Here is an 18,342-nt window from a genome sequence, read left to right as displayed (position 1 = left end):
ATCCAGCCCCGCATGTGCTCTTACCCCACCCTTCGGAGCACTGTCGCCAGCTGCGCTCCAGCTTCGCACCCTCTTGCGCCGCCCTCTTGCGCCCCGTACTGACGCCGCAAATTATAGCATGAGCACACCTTCGACTCCGCCGATGCGGGTGCCTCTACCACCTACCCCATGCAGTGCTCTGCCTTGAGGAAGAACGGTTTCGTCTGCATCAAGAACCGCCCCTGCAAGATCGTCGAGATGACCACCTCCAAGACCGGAAAGCACGGTCACGCCAAGGTCCATCTGGTCGCCATCGACATCTTCACCAGCAAGAAGCTCGAAGATCTCTGCCCCTCCACCCACAACATGGACGTTCCCAACGTCACCCGTCGCGAGTACCAGCTCGTAAGTGGCCCATGAGGCTCCAATGCGAAGCCCGAGCTAACCCGCGAACTAGCTCGACGTCACTGACGACGGTTTCCTCTCCCTCATGTCCGACGACGGTTCCACCAAGGACGACGTCAAGATCCCCGATGGTGAAGTTGGTGACAAGATCAACAAGATGTTCACCGAGGACGGAAAGGACACCAGTAAGTTACACTCGGAATAGGCGATTTTTTGGGTCATGCTGACATACCACCAGACGTCATTATCCTTACTGCCATGGGTGAGGAGGCCTGCATCGATGCCAAGGAGGCTCCCAAATAAGCGCATCGCTCAATACGTAGACTGTTTGACAGGAAGCAAGGCGCGGACTGCAGACAGATTACAAACGGGGCTGCAACACTCTTTGCATATTGCGTGCAAAGTTGTAGCTCCGCGGCAAACGTAGCATTCTCCCGTGCGATTTGCACTAGGCGACCAATGCACGAGGTTCTTCGGATGGTTTTGGGTTCTTTGCATTGCCATGTCTGGGAAACGTATTACGATGCATTTCCCTCTTTAGATATATCCCTTACGCTTCTGGCAATGAATAAAAGGTGATGACTTTACGGCAAATGTCGCGTCCCTCATTGGTAGAAAATTCGTGTGACTGGTTGCCGGATCCGCGCTAGTCGCCCGCGAACTTCGATCTCGTGTATCCTGGACAACAACCATGGAACTATAACATGTGACGCAGCACTAAATCGCACTTGATCTCACCTGCAGCCTGGCTACCTTGAAATACCTGCATCGACTCTTTCCTTGTCCAGCTACACCGCCAAATCCATTTAAGCCTCGTCTATGTCGACTAAAGGCCCCGTTTGTGGCGTCGAAAACTGCCGGTCTAGACGCTACGAAGAGGGCGAAGACGGCTTCTTGTATTGTCAGAACGGCCACCAACAGGCTGGCTTAGTCCGCGGAGAAGATGACGATGACTACGTAGGGGCTTCTCGAACAGTCACGCGCAAGAAGAAAGAGACGGATGATGACGCCAAATCCACTGGTAAAATTTACAAGGGCGCCCGAGGTTTTGATCTATACTTGAAATGTCTACAGCTCGTCCTGCGACATCAACTTTGGTTCCTCGTCAAGGATCGAGGATTACCCGTGGAGCTTGAAGCAGTCACACGCGATCTCTGGTCGCTGCGCATTGCTCAACTTGGAGACCGGATCGCGAGTCAGGATGAAGAGTCCTCAGAGTCACAGAGTCAACCACTTTTCAGCACCATGGAAAGCGAGGATGATGCCACAGATACTGAGAAGGGTCATCTTAGAGATACCAAGGGAAAAAGGAGCATGAGATTAGCCGCCGCACCCAATCTCAATGATTGTCTAGTCTTGTGCTACCTTGGTATCTTGACACTAAGGCTGCCGTTTACACCAGGCGATGTCTATGCGTGGGTCATTGATGGCAAACTAGCATATCGCAGAGCAATCAAGCTACTGCCACTCACCATGAGAGATCGACTGTTACCTGCGTACCGTGCTGTTCTCGATCCGAGCGCATCGCTTACTTATACACGATTTTACAAGACGCTCATAGACCTACAAATGAGCTACAGCAAAGACCACGGTATCACATGGCCAGCTCTGAACGTGCCGCTCCTTCTGTTCCGCTATCTGAAAGAGCTTGCCTTGCCACTGGAGCTGTATGATGCAACAAAACGACTCGGCGACTTGCTCGGCTATGACTTCGCTCCTCACCACGATGGTAAGAAGCGTCTGAGTATACGGCATCTCGCTGAGGCGCAACTAGTGAGCTCCCTCGTCATATGCATCAAGCTACTTTATCCTCTCGACAATGAGAAGCGTTATCCGAAATCATCTTCCGAACCAACAGCGGCGACGATGAACTGGGAATTGTGGCGGGAGCAGATGAAGGCCGCGGAGGAAGCCAGGCGAGGAGGCAGGGGACGCTTCACGACCGAGGAGTTGACAAAGGTGCGGGAGAAAGATGTTCTCACGATGGGCCCTGAAGAGATGGATCAGTACCTGGACTTCTACGCCACCGAGTATCTGGATGATGCCGAAATTCAGCGCACCAGGGATGCTGATGACTTCCGACATGCGCTGTACAATATGTTTCCTATCGACACTACAATACTTCATCCTCCACAGGAGGCATCCCACACTTTACCGTTAAACGAAAAACTGGAGGTGATAAAAGTGGTTCAGGGCGCAATGGAGACAGTCCCAGTGGTAGCCGAGGAGAACATTGAGATACTTAGGATAGGGCAGGCATACCCGATTTGGAAGACGGAAGAAGAGATTCCTGATGTAGCAAAGACGCTGTACAGAGAAGCTGCAAAAATTGCAGGGCTATCGATGGATATGCTCATCTTAGCAGTCGGTTCCACAGAAGCAAGGGTTGAGCAGTGGAAGAAGGCACAGAAGAGGCAAGCTTGAGGTCGCCACGTGCATGTAATAATACAAATCTAAAGCTTGACTATCACATACGAAAAAGCTGTCTTCTTCGAAATTAATGCACGCTTGATGCGCCGGTTTGGAGGGATGGAAGGCGTCACACGTGAGGGGCGCTTGACGCGCGCTAACGATTGCCGGCCTAGCATGGGTGTCTGTGCGCGCACACAGTGTGGAATTCGTCTACCACTTCCGCCCTCAACCTCGATACTGAGATCACGGAACACCGCAACACCGCCAAAGATGCAGATCTTCGTGAAGACCCTGACGGGCAAGACCATCACGCTCGAAGGTATATCTCGGATGCACGAATTGCAATGGGCCCCGCGCTGACTTATTCGCAGTTGAGAGCAGTGACACCATCGGTACGCACACCCCCAATGCCACTCGACGGCAGTACTCCGCACCGCGCCGCATCGCATCGCATCGCCCGCGCTTGCAAAACATGTAGAAGAGGGAGGATAGAAGCTGACAGCGGGCAGACAACGTCAAGTCCAAGATCCAGGACAAGGAGGGCATTCCCCCGGACCAACAGCGCCTGATCTTCGCCGGAAAGCAGCTCGAGGATGGCCGCACTCTGTCCGACTACAACATCCAGAAGGAGTCCACCCTCCACTTGGTCCTCCGTCTCCGTGGTGGTATCATTGAGCCTTCGCTCAAGGCCCTTGCCTCCAAGTACAACTGCGACAAGATGATCTGCCGCAAGTGCTACGCACGCCTACCACCGAGGGCTGTCAACTGCGTACGTCATGAGAAAATCCCTGTCCCTTGAACCAGGAACGGTTGGGGTATCGGACTTTGACTAACAACACCACAGCGCAAGAAGAAGTGCGGACACACCAACCAGCTCCGCCCCAAGAAGAAGTTGAAGTAAACTACTCGCCTCTATCGGCGTCTGGCGAAGAGAGCAACGGGGTCGGTGGAAACGAATTGCAACGATTGCATGCGATGGATATGAGGGCTAGGTCGCTACTACTTCTTCCACAGCACATGGCATCAATGGCGTGCTTGTCTTGTCTCGCATCTGAGACTTTATGAAGGGAATCAGGCATGTAGAGTGAATCGATCAAATTCAAACACCACCAGCTTCGACTCTATTGCTCCCCATCTTGCTACATCTTGCTGCACATGTTCGATGGCCTTGCAGTATGTCACGTGAGATCGCGTCACGAGCGTAATTTATGACGTCACCGATCATACCGCACGGTGCTCCAACACCAAACGCCTTGGAACGCACTGATGCATTTCAACTCTTGAACTGTGATGCTCCATGTCGTATGAGCCTTGAGATTTGGGATTATGAGGCCATGGCCGCGTGTCAGACATAATCACATCAACATCCGACAGTTTTTGAATTTTCGTTTGATTTGATCGTAGAAAACATCGAATATACAAGTACACAGAATTTTTCTTGCTCACATACTAAACACTCGTAGATAGGAAATCGAACGTCTTCTCCGCCGTGGCTGATGATCGTCGCAATAAGTACCGTGATGCCGGGCCGTAGTGCCATCTCTCGACACAGTTCCCCATTCGTCACTCTCACCGTAGACCAAAAGCGCCACCGAACGTATAGAGCAGACGCCGATCCAACAGATGTTTCGTATCCAGCAGGTAAAAGAAAGTACACATCATCTCTTGTTCAGAGAAGACCATACGTGTAAACAAGAAAAGGGAAGAACTCGAAACTCCGAGATGCAACGAGGAGCGTGAAAATGGTATCGTAACGCCTCGCTATGCATATAAAAACAGGGTAGAATTCAAGAAGTATAGGTAGTGTACGCGCGGTCGACGAAGGGCTCGGTGGCGGACGTGTGCCGTCTGATGTTGTTGCGGTGGTGGTACGAACGCAGAAAGAAACGGGTATAGTTGAACGGAGTTTGCCATTCGGTGTGGCGTGGGTGATGCTAACACAGAGCTGTTTAGACACGGGGCTTCTTCCAGTAATATTGCTATCAATGGTTAGCGACTGATACCGAGAAAGACATTGATGAACAACGGGTGTAGGGGCTGGTGAGTGTGACGTACCTTGTGTGTCTTCCTCACAGACCGTAGTCCAGTGCTGCGTGTACCGGCGGTGATGGTTTCACGCCTCATCTGGTTGGTGTCCATCTCAGGGACGTAGTAGAACTCGTTCTCAAGCGGCTGGCCAGCGGCATCCTTGCCGGCACGGGGGATCTCACCAACACAGGGGGTGTCGTCTAGGATCCTCTTGAGCTCTTGTCTAGAGAGCTGAGGAAGGGGTGTGGATGCACCGTTGCCCTCTTCATCCTTGCCATCTGTGCTCTTAATCGCACAAGCCTTCAATTCGGCGGGAAGGTTGCTATGGATGGCGGAGAGTGGCTGCGAGTGGATACGAGAGAACGCCAACTGGTTGATGACATGGTTCTTGATGGGCGACTCTTTGAACCGGATAGGCTCGGTAACTCGACGTCTGGGAGACGGTGATAGTAGTGGTCCGCGCATACGGGGGGCGTTGGACTGTGTTGGCGTAGCTGTGTTGAAAGAAGCCATGCCGTTGAGCAAGTTCTGACCGAAGGGTCCGAATGAGTGTACGACAGGGTCGTTCTCTTCGTCGTTGTCGGAGAAGTCGTCGGCAGCGAAGTTGATACTCTCCTTGGGGTCGATGATAGGACGAACTTCGTGACTAGACCTGGAGGTTGGGAGAGAGGGGCGGATAAAGGTCTGGTCTGCAGAGCCTGGGGTCTTGACGCCAGGGCTGTCTACACTTGCATCGGCATCTTCGAACACTTGAACAGGACCGGACTGGGCATTCGAGCTGAGGCCCGCGAAGACGGGAGGGCGGATAGGGCTTTGAGAGACAGGCGAGCGTGGAACGACAGGAGGACTAGAGGCCAAGTTCTCCTGGGTACGCGTACGAGTCGGGGTAGGCATGCCTTCTTCCTCGGATTCCCAGGAGAACTTTGATACAGGGATGGTCGGCCAGGCAATCATGACGCGGGTATCCTGTACATCCAGCATGATGGCCGTCTCGGGGTTCTCTGACATGTAAGTATCTCCCTTGCTCAGCTCGAAGATGCGTCCCTTGCAGTGGATCTTCGCACCGTTCCATCCCAGACATTCAACCTCGATGTAGCCGTGCGGGTATGGCGGGCTTGGCGCGTGGTAGGCAGCTTGGACGTGGACGCGTGAGATGAGGCGGTTGGTGGAAAGCTGGTAGTCGGACGTGTTGGAGCTGCGGCCCATTCTCACGACCTCGCCATCTGCGGGGAGGTCGACGGTGGGCACAGCACCGAGTGGGGTCCTCTCCGACAGAGCAGAGAAGGTTCGCTCGAAGCCCGGCCGGGCATGGCGGGGCGACGAGGAGAGAATGTTGGTCGACGACGTGGGCTGGGGGGTCGGGTAGTACTTCAGCTGCTTGGGGAAGGTGGGCGAGTCCTCTTCGAACTTGCGTTTCGAGGACGTTGGGCGTGGAAAGGGCGATGAAGAGAATGGCCCGTCTTCGCCGAAGGCCGGAAGAAGCGTTGGGGTGGGCTTCCGAACATGGCCCGACTGTGTCTCTGTCGACTGGATGAGGGAGTGCGGCATCGCCTTGCTGGGTGAAAAGTCCATCTCGTGTGGGGAGCTCCTAAGACGCGGTGCTGCTGGCGTGTCGAGGTCTATGGGGTAAGGTGGACGTGTCTCGAAGGAGACGGGCAGGCCGGCGGCTGCAGAAGGAGTGTTGGGAACGCGAAGATTGACACGAGGCGGTATGAGAAAAGAAAGACGTAGGTTAGGAGGAGGAGGCCATGAGGTCAATTGCGAAACTACGGGTCACGAACGCGATCATGGAAGACGTCGCGACACGCGGGTGTGGGTTGGCTAGCGTGATGAAGCTAGGACCGTCGTAAGAACCAGCACCCGACTTCACCACGCATTCCGCCCTTGCAATACGTCTTTTGTAACATGCTTTCAGATACAAAATGCCCTGCGTGTCTCAGCTAGTCCGATTGCATTCTTTTCCAGGCTTTTGCAGCGCTTCTTCGCTATACATATCGCAAAGTTCAGTCACGTTGGCCATATCCGTTCACCAGCCTCTGTGCACGAGCACAATTATTACGCCTATGACATACATTCTGTCCTCGGCTGCCACTTTAACTTGGTTTTCTCCGCTCTGCCAGCCCCTCTGCACTGCAGCCAATTCCACATTAATCTGCAATCATTGGTAATATCTACGCGCTGAGACGGAATCTTTCACACTTTCTGCTGCCCTAATGGCATACACGTCGGTTACAGTAAACTTCACGACTGCGTGAAGTAAAGTGAATACCCCAAAAGCAATCTACACGCAGGCACTCAACGCGTACCGAGATCTTGATGTACTACGCGTCCTTGGGCAGCGATCGAATGGACCCACAGCCGTACGCCAATATCCAGATACAGGCAAACGTCACGCAGGTGAAAAGAAAAACTTTCTGCAGCAATCGATGCAGCTAACGCGAGAGCAAACACGTTCGTAACCAAAGTGGACCGGTAGGGCCGACGGACGCGCGACTGTGGTATAGACGCGTCGTGAAAGATGGCCAGGCGAGCGCACGGTGATGGCGTTTCGGCTGGACCGTGTTCGGACTGGCTTCGATCAATCGATAACGAACACTTTTGTCTCGTGTGGGCAATCCAATATAGACTTGATAATTGCTGCCGCGTCCACGAAACCTTAATGGTCCAGTCCACGATGGTGTGAACATCTTGCATCCACTTTTCTGTGACGGGCACAAATGACCTCGGGCTGATAGCCTGTGTACCCCTATAGCACATTGACGCGCTGCTCATGAAACGGCTGACGGCATGGGGACAAGGACTGAAATTGAAATCCATCGGCTGGTGACATTGCAAGGGTGAATAGCCTGTCGTGTGCTTGAGGATACTGCGACGCGACGATTGGCTCTGAGGAGCCCCGCATTTGACTTCGGGGCTTCGGAGAAACTGTGGCGCCGGCAAAAAGTTCGAAGAGTTGGGACAAGGGTCTAGCCCAGAATTTCCAGCGACCAGCAACATCGCACCATACCACAGCAACAATGGCCAAATCCAAGACCCTTACCAAGAAGGTTGAGAAAGCGCCCGAGGCGCCGCTCACTACCAAAGCCACGAATGGCACGCCCTACCAGCTCGACCCGTCGCAAGTCGAGCGCGCGGCCAAGGCGCTCGTTGCGCACATGAAGAAACACGTCGAGGACAAGAAGGAGGAAGCACCCAAGAAGAGCTTGGCAGCCGATGAGGACGAGGCGGAGGAGGTCGACGAGCCCATCTTTCTCAGTCTGGCGACGAAGAAGCAGATTGGCAACACCAAGAGCATGAAGCCTCTGGCAATGTATGTTCGCGCATCGCAGCGCTTGCGCCACACCGCTAACATATACTAGCAAGCTGCCCCATCCCATCATTGCAAGCGATGTACGGATATGCATCTTCACCAAAGACCCGCAAAGAGCGTACAAAGACCTCGTCGCATCCGACGCTTTCCCGGCCGCCCTTCGCGGAAAGGTGCAGCGTGTGCTCGGTGTAGACAAGCTGAAGAAGCGATACAAGGCATTCGAGCAGAAGCGCGCGCTTCTCGCCGAGTACGACGTTTTCATGGTCGACGATCGAATTATCAAGATTGTCGCAGAGTGCCTCGGCAAAGTCTTCTACAAGAGCAAGTCAAAGCGCCCAATTCCAATCCGCCTTACTGCTGGCGCATACATCGACAAGAGCGCAAAGAAGGACAAGGATGCGAAGGAGTCCCAGAATGTGGTCGGCACACCGCAAGGTGTAGCAAAGGAGATTGAGTCTGCTCTCAACTCGACCTACCTCAGCATGAGCCCCTCCGCCAACACATCTATCAAGGTCGCCAACCTCTCCATGACCCCTCAGCAGATTACGGAGAACACTGCCGCTGTCGTGTCCGAAGTCGTTAACAAGCACGTCGGTCAGGGCTGGCGCAACATCCGCAGTCTGCACGTCAAAGGTCCCGCGACCAAGGCCCTGCCCATCTGGCTCGCCGACGAACTATGGACTGAGTCTGAGCAAATCCTTGAAGGACCGTACCACAAGGCCATCACAGAGGGCACACCAAAGGGCAAGTCTGCAGAGCGCAAGAGGAAGTGGGATGAGTGGGAGGAGGAGATGCTCGACGATGAAGAGCTCGCTGCGAAGCAGGCCAGGAGAGAGGCCAAGAAGGCTAAGAAGACAGAGAAGAAGAGCTCCATCAGCAAGGAGAAGCGGAAAGCAATGAAGCAAGAGGCACTCCAGTCGGTACAGACACCGTTGATTGCTGGTTAAACAATCCATTACAATCATCATTGCATGGCACGGCGCAATGTGTTGGCGTTCCGGCGTTCAAAAGATCTGTTTGACGATATGATAGTATACCACTGGTCGGCACATAGCAACATAGAGTCTGTGCAACTGTTAGAATGTACATTTGCTTTCTATGAATCACGAAGACACTGCCTTGATCATATTGTGTTTTTTGCGTGAACGGAAAAGCTATGGAGAGCTATGACCATGTCCGGCTGTACCTGCCTCGGCTTGATGCCAACGTCATACAACGCCGCGCAGATCAGTGCGCGTCTCATGTACTCTCAGCTTGCGCCTCTCAAACTTCCACGTCCCACTTTCATTCCATCATCGCCAAAATGCTGCACTTACTTCCAATTTCGACGCTCCTACTTGTGACACAGGTGATCGCGTCACCACTCGCACGCAGCGATTCCAAGCCCCTCCCACTGCTCATCTGGCACGGCTTAGGCGACAACTATGCCGCAGACGGCCTGCATAGCGTAGGCGACCTCGCAAACGAGACGAACCCCGACACATACGTATACTACATCCGGCTTGATGAAGATGCTGGAAGCGATCGAACAGCCACATTCTTGGGCAATGTTACAGAGCAGATTGCGCAGGTCTGCGACGACATCGCAGAACACGCGGTTCTGAGCAAAGCCCCAGGCCTCAACGCGCTTGGCTTTTCGCAAGGCGGTCAGTTCCTCCGTGGAATGATAGAGCGCTGTGGCGACAGAATCAAAGTCAAGAACCTCGTCACATTTGGTAGTCAACACAACGGCATCGCAAAGTATCAGCTTTGTAAAGACGGAGACTGGCTTTGCAAGGGCTACATCGGACTGCTCAAATCCAACACCTGGGGCGCATGGGTGCAGGGGCACCTGGTGCCGGCGCAGTATTTCAAGGCCACGAACGAGACGACTGGAGAACCCACGGAAGAGTATCTCGAATCCTCCAACTTCATCGCCGACATCAACAACGAGAGGGTGCTGAAGAACGTCACCTACGCGAAGAACCTTGCCGCGCTAGACAACTTCGTCATGTACGTGTTCGAGGACGACACCACTGTCATACCGAAGGAGTCTGGCTGGTTCGCGTACACCAACACTACCAGCAACGAGGTCACGGATCTGAGGGATCGCGACATCTACAAGGAGGATTGGATTGGGCTCAAGAAGCTTGACGAGAAGGGTGGTCTACACTTCAAGACCACCAAGGGCGGACACATGGATCTTGGTGATAAGGTACTGAAAGATGTCTTCAAGACCTATTTCGCACCAGAGAAGACATTATGGGATGGTATCGTGGATGAGGTTCAAGAGATAATGGAGTTGTAGACTGGGAAATCATATGGCTAGCCCCACTGACGGTAACACGGGCGAGGAGTTGGATTGGATTTACATGTATGAATATACACGCAGGTACGACGAGCGATCATAATTTCACGTTTTCATCTCAAATCAGATTTTGGGCACCACGACATGTTGTCTGCTGAGCATAGGATCAAATAGCGATCTTATTTCCAGCCGTGTCTGTATTTGCTTGTTGTTAAGAACATCTATGTATCATGTTCGGTGAGCATCCCTAAGAGGTGTCTTGAGGAAGGTATCCAGGTCGAAAACAACACGAAAAAGTGAGCTATGTCGTAGCCTTCTACAGCGGATGATCGGGATCGGACATTTTTTACACAGCACTGAAAGCAACCACGCAAACCAATAATCCTACGACTAGTCCTCCAATCATCGCGCATTCCTGCACGCACCTCCCCTCCCCCGACCGGGGTTTTGCGGCAGACGTCATGTTTGGGTGGGTCATCATGAGCATCAGCCCACAGCAACACTCCACGCCGACGCCGGTCGAAACGAGTCTAGTCTTGGCCTCTCCATGCTTTAAATACTCCAAGTCTCCCCAGAAACTTCAATTGACATATCTCGCCCATCGCGGCTCCTCTCCACTCTATATTTCTTATTCCACGCCTGCGCTGAGCTTGACGCTCCACGAACAGCTACAGGCTTATCGATAAGCTACTAATTCGATCACGATCGTCACGGCGGAAGAGAAGAACGGCAGGAATCAAAGATGTCGGTCTCAGCAGCATTGAAGAGCCGGGTCAGGAGGCCAAGCTATCTCACGAAGATTGCGAAAGCTGAGGATTTGCTTCACCACTTCCCTAATGGAGCATACATTGGCTGGAGTGGCTTCACGGGTGTCGGATATCCAAAGTAAGCATTTTCACTTCTCTCACGCTACTTTATCGGCCAAGCTATGAGGCTCTTCGGGTACTCAAGGTAGCCCTGACTACGGCGTACGATGTCGGACCTACTTGGTAGTTCGATCTTGGATCCCGAGGTGGAACGGAAGTTTGGCAAGTGACGAAAGCCGAGCTATCTCCGGCTCCACAATTCGAGCCGCGCATGGATCAGGTCAAGACGAGTACTCAAGAGCCTTGGCCATGACTCTCGCCATACATGCCTTGATTCGAATGGTCTTGTCTATTGCGTTGGTCATAGTTTTAGACTAACGGCATGGCAGGAAGATCCCTACGGCTATGGCCGACCATGTCGAGAAGAACAATCTCCAAGGTCAGCTGAAATACAATCTCTTCGTCGGTGCCTCGTCAGGTGCTGAGACTGAGAACCGATGGGCACGTCTCAACATGATCGAGCGCCGGTCGCCGCATCAAGTCGGTAAGGAGATCGCCAAGGGTATCAACAATGGCAACATCAACTTCTTCGACAAACATCTGAGTATGTTTCCTGTCGATTTGATGTACGGGTATGTACAAACACGCGGAACTCCACGAAGAGGAAATGATGCTGATTCCGAGTAGCTTCTACACATTGAACAAGCCCCACAACAAGCTCGATGTGACCATCGTGGAAGCGTCGGCCATTACTGAGGATGGTGGAATCATTCCAGGAGCCAGTGTTGGTGCATCACCTGAACTGATCCAGATGGCGGATAAAATCATCATCGAAGTCAACACCGCAGCTCCCTCCTTCGAAGGCCTACACGACATCACCATGACTGATCTGCCGCCGCGCCGAAAGCCTTACCTCATCATGTCCCCAGAAGATCGCATCGGTACACCGCACATTCCTGTTGACCCAGAGAAGGTTGTGGCTATTGTAGAGAGCGACTACCCCGATCAGACCCAGCCCAACGCCGCTGAGGATGAAACCTCAAGGGCTATCGCTGCGAACCTGATTGAGTTCTTGAAGCACGAGGTTAACCACGGCCGTCTGCCAGAGAACCTCTTGCCTATTCAGTCTGGTATTGGAAACATTGCTAACGCTGTTGTCGGTGGACTTGCCGTATGTTACCTTCTTGATAAATTATTGATGTTTGATGCTGACAGACACAGTCCGGTGGTGCAAACTTCAAGAACCTCAAGGTATGGACCGAGGTCCTCCAAGACTCCTTCCTGGACCTCTTCGACTCTGGCAACCTAGATTTCGCGACCGCAACCTCGATTCGTTTCTCTCCCGACGGCTTCCACCGCTTCTATGAGAACTGGGATCGCTACGCGCCTAAGCTGCTACTCCGCTCCCAGCAAGTTTCCAACTCCCCCGAGATCATTCGACGTCTCGGTGTCATTGGCATGAACACACCTGTTGAGGTCGACATCTACGCCCACGCCAACTCAACCTGTGTGATGGGTAGCCGCATGCTCAACGGTCTCGGTGGATCCGCCGACTTCCTTCGCTCTTCCAAGTACTCCATCATGCACACCCCCTCATCGCGTCCTACGAAGACCGACCCAACTGGTGTGTCCTGCATCGTGCCCATGTGCACGCACATCGACCAGACAGAGCACGACCTCGACGTCATCGTCACGGAGCAAGGTCTCGCTGACGTTCGTGGTCTCTCACCCAAGGAGCGTGCCCGCGTCATCATCAAGAAGTGCGCACACCCCGACTACGTACCCATCCTAGAGGACTACTTCAACAAGGCGGAGTTCGAGTGCCTGAGGAAGGGCTGGGGCCATGAGCCGCATCTGCTGTGGAACAGCTTCGATATGCACAGGCATCTGAATGACCATGGCACTATGAAGCTGCCCAAGTGGGACTACAAGAGTTAGGAGAGGGGCGTGTAGACTTAGAATATAGTGTTTGGATATAGAGAATGTACGCAACCAAGTTACTCCAGTAGTAGTCCAGATGAAACATGACAATGTGAAACAGCAGATCAATCAGTTCATACGCGACCAATAACAAGTAAAACGGGATATATGCTTTTTATGGTCCTCGTCGTGTTGTGGACAGACATGCTCCTTCTACACTTTCAACCTCACGACTGCGACCATCGACGCTCTCGTCTATCCTGCACGACACCTTTCTTTCAACAACGGCATGTCGCGTGTTTGACTAGCGCGGCACCGGCGAGCATGTTGCACGCGGCTCGACTATAGGATCGAGCGATGATGCAGGTGGATTGCCTCTTCTGCAACTGGTACCACGGATGCCACCTCAGACGAGAGCATGACGTGGGCGTGGATGTTTGATGCAGGTGTCGAGCCGGAAAACTCTGCTCAGACCAGGCGTTTCCGTGCATATGGCATGGACGCGCTCTTGCCGCGAAAGTCGGAATCGTTCGCTCGTTGGGAAGTGGATTGCCACCGCTAGAGCTACCCGGACGTGGACGCGTCGGCTGGCACCATGTGACTGCGCGGCTCACAAGCGGCGTCAGGCTCTTGCAGATGAGCATGCGCCCGGCTCTGCCCTCTTCCACCACACCGAGACGCGACGCAAGAGCCTCACAGCATCCCTGACATCTCCTGCCACATTCTGCGCGCCTTTTGCGAGCTGTTCCGCGGTGCCCAACAAGGAACTGCTCCCGCCCGTTCGCGCGTCTTCCCGCTATCTCGCGTGCTGCGCACGAACACGGTCCACGGTGCTGCTACGACACGTCTCCGACCATCCAACTCCCACCGAGACCCGCCATTGGGACGTTTGCTACCCTGACATCCTTACCTGCATCTGCATTTTTGGCCCAGCTGCTTCCACTTTGACTGTGAATTGCACTCACAGCGCGAGTCGCTAGTTGCCTCCTACCCCGCCGCCACGCCCGCGAAACCATGATGCGTAAGTCGCGTTCCCCAAGCCGACTTAATTACCCCGGTACTCACGCTGCCATTGCACCAGCAGAACACGCCCACGCCACCCATACAGCAACTATTGCTACCGTAAACAACGCAGAGCCCCAGGCCTCGCAGGAATCAGTCCAGTCTGCTGTGTCTAGTACCTTCTCGGCACCGGCGCTTCCTTCCTCGTCGAGCAATCTTTCCACGGCCACCACTACTGAGACCGACCTCACGACCCCGTCCTCGACCAATGTAGCAGACCAAAGTAAACCTACCGAGGCCCCAATGCCGGAATCGTCGAGTCAGAGTACTGGTGGGCAGGTGCGAGCGGCACCACGCATCGATACCGCTGCTGCCAACGCGCTCCAGACTGGTGACACAGCAGCTGGTTCCATGCCACTAGAGTCTCCAGCAAAGAGCTCCAAGAGAACTGTAGATGGATCTCTCAAGAGCGCTGGGCTAGCGCCTGAAACTCCATCGGCGCCCACCCATTCACACAAGAGGAACAAGAGCATGGATACACACTCAGGTCGCATTGGAGAGGTGCGTAGTATAGCTCCAGGCCATGCTTACAGTCTGCTAACGCGAACGCAGCTATCCGCACAGCTCAAGACGCGTCTTTCCTACGCTATGGTCAAAGTCCAGAACGGCTGGGAGAAGCAGTCGCTCGACGAGCTGGAAGAAAGCCAGTCACAGCGTGGCTCGCCCAACTCTGCTCCTGGGAGGACTGACCATCTAGCTTTCGAATCCCTTGCTACCATCGATCGCCAAAGAAGACCGAGCGGCGTTTCTGACATCTCAGACCAGATGATCATGTCCCCGGCCTCTGATCCAACCCGGTCACTTGCAGGGACTCCAGCCTGTTAGTCGACCCCCAAAACTTACTCTAAACATGCTAACATCTGCCAGCCTACTGGCGACCAGGTACCCGCCCTGCTATGAACGCCGCGGCAAACCTCATATCCATCACTGGCGCACAACACGGCTATGGCCTCGCACCAGCCCCAACCTTCCAGAGTGGGCGAAGACGACGCTCCAGCGTCTCACACGTACCTCCTCCTCTTCTCGGCGCCAGCCAAAGGAAACACTACAGTGATGTAGGAGCGGGTCCACGGTCACCAGCTACCCCTCGAGCAGGCATCCTTCGCATGCCCAGCCAGCAAGCCGAGAAGGACGCCGTCGATACACTCCTCTTCATGAGCAGTCCCAACAACTCACAGCGCTTCCCAGCCGGTGGCCAACCAGCACCAAGTCCACTCCGAGCCGAAGCACCGCAACGACGCGTCATGTTCGAAGCATACCCACCACAAGACAAACGCGCCATGTACCAGCCATCGATGCCCGCACCGCCCCACCACCACCAACACGGACCGTACCCCGCGTACCCAGCGAGATAACAGTAAGAGCGTCTCCGATATGAGAATCCACTCCCCACCCCCTCTTCAACACTATTCTTACGGCTCGACGATCGCATTGCATGGCTGGCGTTGAGATACCCCACTGCACCTATGTTCACATTGTTACTGTCAGCCACCAATCTCCACACCGGACGCATATGTTGTTCATGCCTCGGATGCTTTGGGAGGTTGTATTGATATCGCTTGGCTCCCTTTCTTGTATGAGCTCTGCTCCATTACGCTTGTTTACTTTGGCTCTCTGGCTATGGCGGTTGTTGGCCTCGAGTAACATTTGTATGTTTGAGCGTGTGGATATGTTATGAATAGGTATTATGATTGTGTAACGAATAGATGATATATGTATATTCTGATGTGCGGGCGATGGTGATGTGTGGGGTGACTGTGTGACGGTGTGACGGTGTGTTGAGATGGGTGCATGGGACTGATGGAGTGGGTTGGTTAGGGTATATGTGATTTACTGGACAGTAACAGTGCCGGATGATGCAGTCGTGGGAGAGAAGCTTATAGTTTAAGACATAGGTACAGCTACAGCGCAACAAGCTTACTGCGTTAGGTCGGAATTAGATAATGGCTTTAATTGTAATTTAGCTGCCGACGTTATGACAACATGAACAGAGGTCGAAGCCAAAATCCTCGTTGAAATCGCCATGTTCCGAAATGAGAATGCAGGGTGGATGGTTTTCCTTGCCAACTATGGCTGCTTCCTCTTTCAAGGCTTCCTTGAACTCGGTATGGAGATCGTTTTCAGAGACCAAGATGATGTCGTTGCGGAAGCTATGTGTAGCGGCAGGTACGACTGCTGAATACTGTATACGGATGCCTCATACCCCCGAAAATCTTAAACAGGTCTGCAACCTACATGGAGATGCAAACATGCAAAGCAGATGACCCAACGCCGATGTAGGCTCCAGGGTGTTCCAACTCATGCACTGAAGCTCTCGACAAATACGTTCGCATCTTCTATCATGTCGCGAAGAGCATTCCAGTCAGGGGCTATATTCGAAGGTAGACTTGTTAGATAATCGAAATGGTTGCATCCACCCATCCACGACGCCTTACCCTTCTCATGCACAATTTGCAGGCAGTAGATAATCGTGCGATCACGTCGACCGCATCTAGAGCCGTTGTACTGAATGATAGAGGTACTGTAAAGAAGGAGTAAACAATGCTATCGGCAGATAGCCACCTGGACAGCTTCGAATCGCAACGAGCAATGCTCTAGCAGAAAACATTACCAGACCACGTCAATCTCGAGAAGATCGGCTTCTGTGTACTGGAATGCTATCTCATTCGCAGTGATCGAGGCGAGGGGTAAACGCTTGTGTACCACGCCGCCTGCCGCTACGTCACAACGCCTCGTACCCCAATCTTGAGCACCAGTCCCAATACCAGAAGCGCAGTTGATACCTCTCAACAACTCGCTCCACCAAAAAGATATGCCCAGCGAAAAGGTTGCCGCCGATAGCAATCGTGACATAGCTACCGAAGCCATCGAACGCTACTCCGTCTTCACCAAAGTCGAAAAATGGTGCATCGTCGCACTAGCATCGTACGCAGCGTGGTTCTCCACGCTGAGCAGTTTCATTTACTTCCCAGCCATTCCCACGTTATCGAGAGAGTTGGAAGTGTCTATCAACAAAATCGACTTGACCGTGACGACGTACATGGCGGTCGCCACTTTTTCTCCCATGCTGGTGGCTGATGCCGCAGAGATACTTGGACGGCGGCCGGTGTATGCTGTTACTCTGACAGTATATTTCATCGCGAATCTTACTATTGCGCTATCGAAGACGTATCCCGCGCTGCTTGCTCTTCGCGCGTTGCAGGCTTTAGCGATTTCTGGTATGTGTTATTGCAGTCTTTGAGTCTGCTTCTTACCGCTGTCAGGTACATTCTCGATAGCATATGGTGTTGTCGTTGACATCGCGTCTCCCGCAGAAAGAGGCTCTTTCGCTGCACTAGTATCCTTCGCGTCTGTCTATCGTTCCAATGTCAAGACACAGAATTGCTCATAGTTGCCAGTGTGACAACAGCACCTAGCATCGGGCCAGTCCTTGGCGGTAGCCTCACTTCGGTGGCTGGCTGGCCTTGGATCTTTTGGTTCCTGTGCATCGTATCGGGATCTTGCCTCGCAGCTATGTTGCTGTGCTTACCGGAGACGTCTCGAACTATCGTCGGGAATGGATCGATTCGGCCGACGAAGCCTCTGCTGCCACCTCCGCTCATCATGCGGCACTGGAATGCCAGTGTCGTTGAGCTTGCACGAGTTTGGCGTAAGCCTAATCCTCTGAAGTCGCTCATGATACTTCGACGTTTAGACAACGCGATTATCATCCTAGCGTGCGGACTGCTTTACGTTGTACACACCTGCATCAATGCTTCACTGTCAACCTTATTCGTCGACGTATATCATCTGGATCAGCTCCAAGCCGGACTGATCTACCTTCCCTTTGGTGTTGGCGGAGCTGTATCTACTTTCGTGTCTGGCCGGCTTTTGAATCGAGCATGGCGCAAAGCTCGTACTGCGCAAGGCCTATCTACCGATAAGGTTGGTGGAGACGACTTGGACAGCTTTCCTGTCGAGAAAGCTCGGCTGCAGGTCATTTGGGTACCTATGTTCATGACTGTTGCGTCCATTGTGACGTACGGGTGGGTGTTGCATTACCGAAAGGTGCGTCATATCTTCTAGCTCTACTTGTGCTGATGCTCAAACACTGAAGCCAATGGCCATATCACTCGTCCTGCAGTTTGTAACAG

At 53.3% G+C, this 18,342-nt stretch overlaps 7 protein-coding genes across 7 annotated transcripts; 6 read left to right on the top strand and 1 right to left on the bottom strand.

The window, feature by feature from the left end:
- Positions 1-168: 168 nt before the first annotated feature.
- ANB1 (translation initiation factor eIF5A) lies at positions 169-687 on the top strand (the record flags this gene model as incomplete). The annotated part of the gene is made up of 3 exons (XM_049385332.1): positions 169-384; positions 437-569; positions 623-687. 3 exons carry the CDS (start codon positions 169-171, stop codon positions 685-687), a joined length of 414 nt encoding a protein of 137 aa, XP_049247355.1.
- Positions 688-1,203: 516 nt separating this feature from the next.
- On the top strand, positions 1,204-2,808 carry J4E84_002711 (uncharacterized protein; the record flags this gene model as incomplete). Its single annotated transcript, XM_049385331.1, has 1 exon — positions 1,204-2,808. The coding sequence occupies one exon, from the start codon at positions 1,204-1,206 to the stop codon at positions 2,806-2,808; it is 1,605 nt and encodes a 534-aa protein (XP_049247354.1).
- A 1,937-nt stretch (positions 2,809-4,745) lies between these two features.
- Positions 4,746-6,396, bottom strand: J4E84_002710 (uncharacterized protein; the record flags this gene model as incomplete). The annotated part of the gene is made up of 2 exons (XM_049385330.1): positions 4,746-4,775; positions 4,852-6,396. The coding sequence occupies 2 exons, from the start codon at positions 6,394-6,396 to the stop codon at positions 4,746-4,748; spliced, it is 1,575 nt and encodes a 524-aa protein (XP_049247353.1).
- A 1,445-nt stretch (positions 6,397-7,841) lies between these two features.
- Positions 7,842-9,081, top strand: J4E84_002709 (uncharacterized protein; the record flags this gene model as incomplete). The annotated part of the gene is made up of 2 exons (XM_049385329.1): positions 7,842-8,134; positions 8,184-9,081. The coding sequence occupies 2 exons, from the start codon at positions 7,842-7,844 to the stop codon at positions 9,079-9,081; spliced, it is 1,191 nt and encodes a 396-aa protein (XP_049247352.1).
- Positions 9,082-9,437: 356 nt separating this feature from the next.
- J4E84_002708 (uncharacterized protein) lies at positions 9,438-10,421 on the top strand (the record flags this gene model as incomplete). Its single annotated transcript, XM_049385328.1, has 1 exon — positions 9,438-10,421. The coding sequence occupies one exon, from the start codon at positions 9,438-9,440 to the stop codon at positions 10,419-10,421; it is 984 nt and encodes a 327-aa protein (XP_049247351.1).
- Positions 10,422-11,163: 742 nt separating this feature from the next.
- Positions 11,164-13,165, top strand: ACU8 (Acetyl-CoA hydrolase; the record flags this gene model as incomplete). The annotated part of the gene is made up of 4 exons (XM_049385327.1): positions 11,164-11,306; positions 11,617-11,859; positions 11,915-12,398; positions 12,449-13,165. 4 exons carry the CDS (start codon positions 11,164-11,166, stop codon positions 13,163-13,165), a joined length of 1,587 nt encoding a protein of 528 aa, XP_049247350.1.
- Positions 13,166-14,161: 996 nt separating this feature from the next.
- Positions 14,162-15,564, top strand: J4E84_002706 (uncharacterized protein; the record flags this gene model as incomplete). The annotated part of the gene is made up of 4 exons (XM_049385326.1): positions 14,162-14,168; positions 14,256-14,710; positions 14,762-15,029; positions 15,077-15,564. 4 exons carry the CDS (start codon positions 14,162-14,164, stop codon positions 15,562-15,564), a joined length of 1,218 nt encoding a protein of 405 aa, XP_049247349.1.
- Positions 15,565-18,342: the final 2,778 nt, after the last annotated feature.

The sequence above is a fragment of the Alternaria hordeiaustralica genome (genome assembly GCF_023758085.1).
Source record: "Alternaria hordeiaustralica strain BMP 2776 chromosome Unknown scaffold_3, whole genome shotgun sequence".
Classification (NCBI taxonomy): domain Eukaryota; kingdom Fungi; phylum Ascomycota; class Dothideomycetes; order Pleosporales; family Pleosporaceae; genus Alternaria; species Alternaria hordeiaustralica.
The sequence above is the reverse complement of the archived record's forward strand: the minus strand, read 5'-3'. Positions and strand labels throughout refer to the sequence as shown.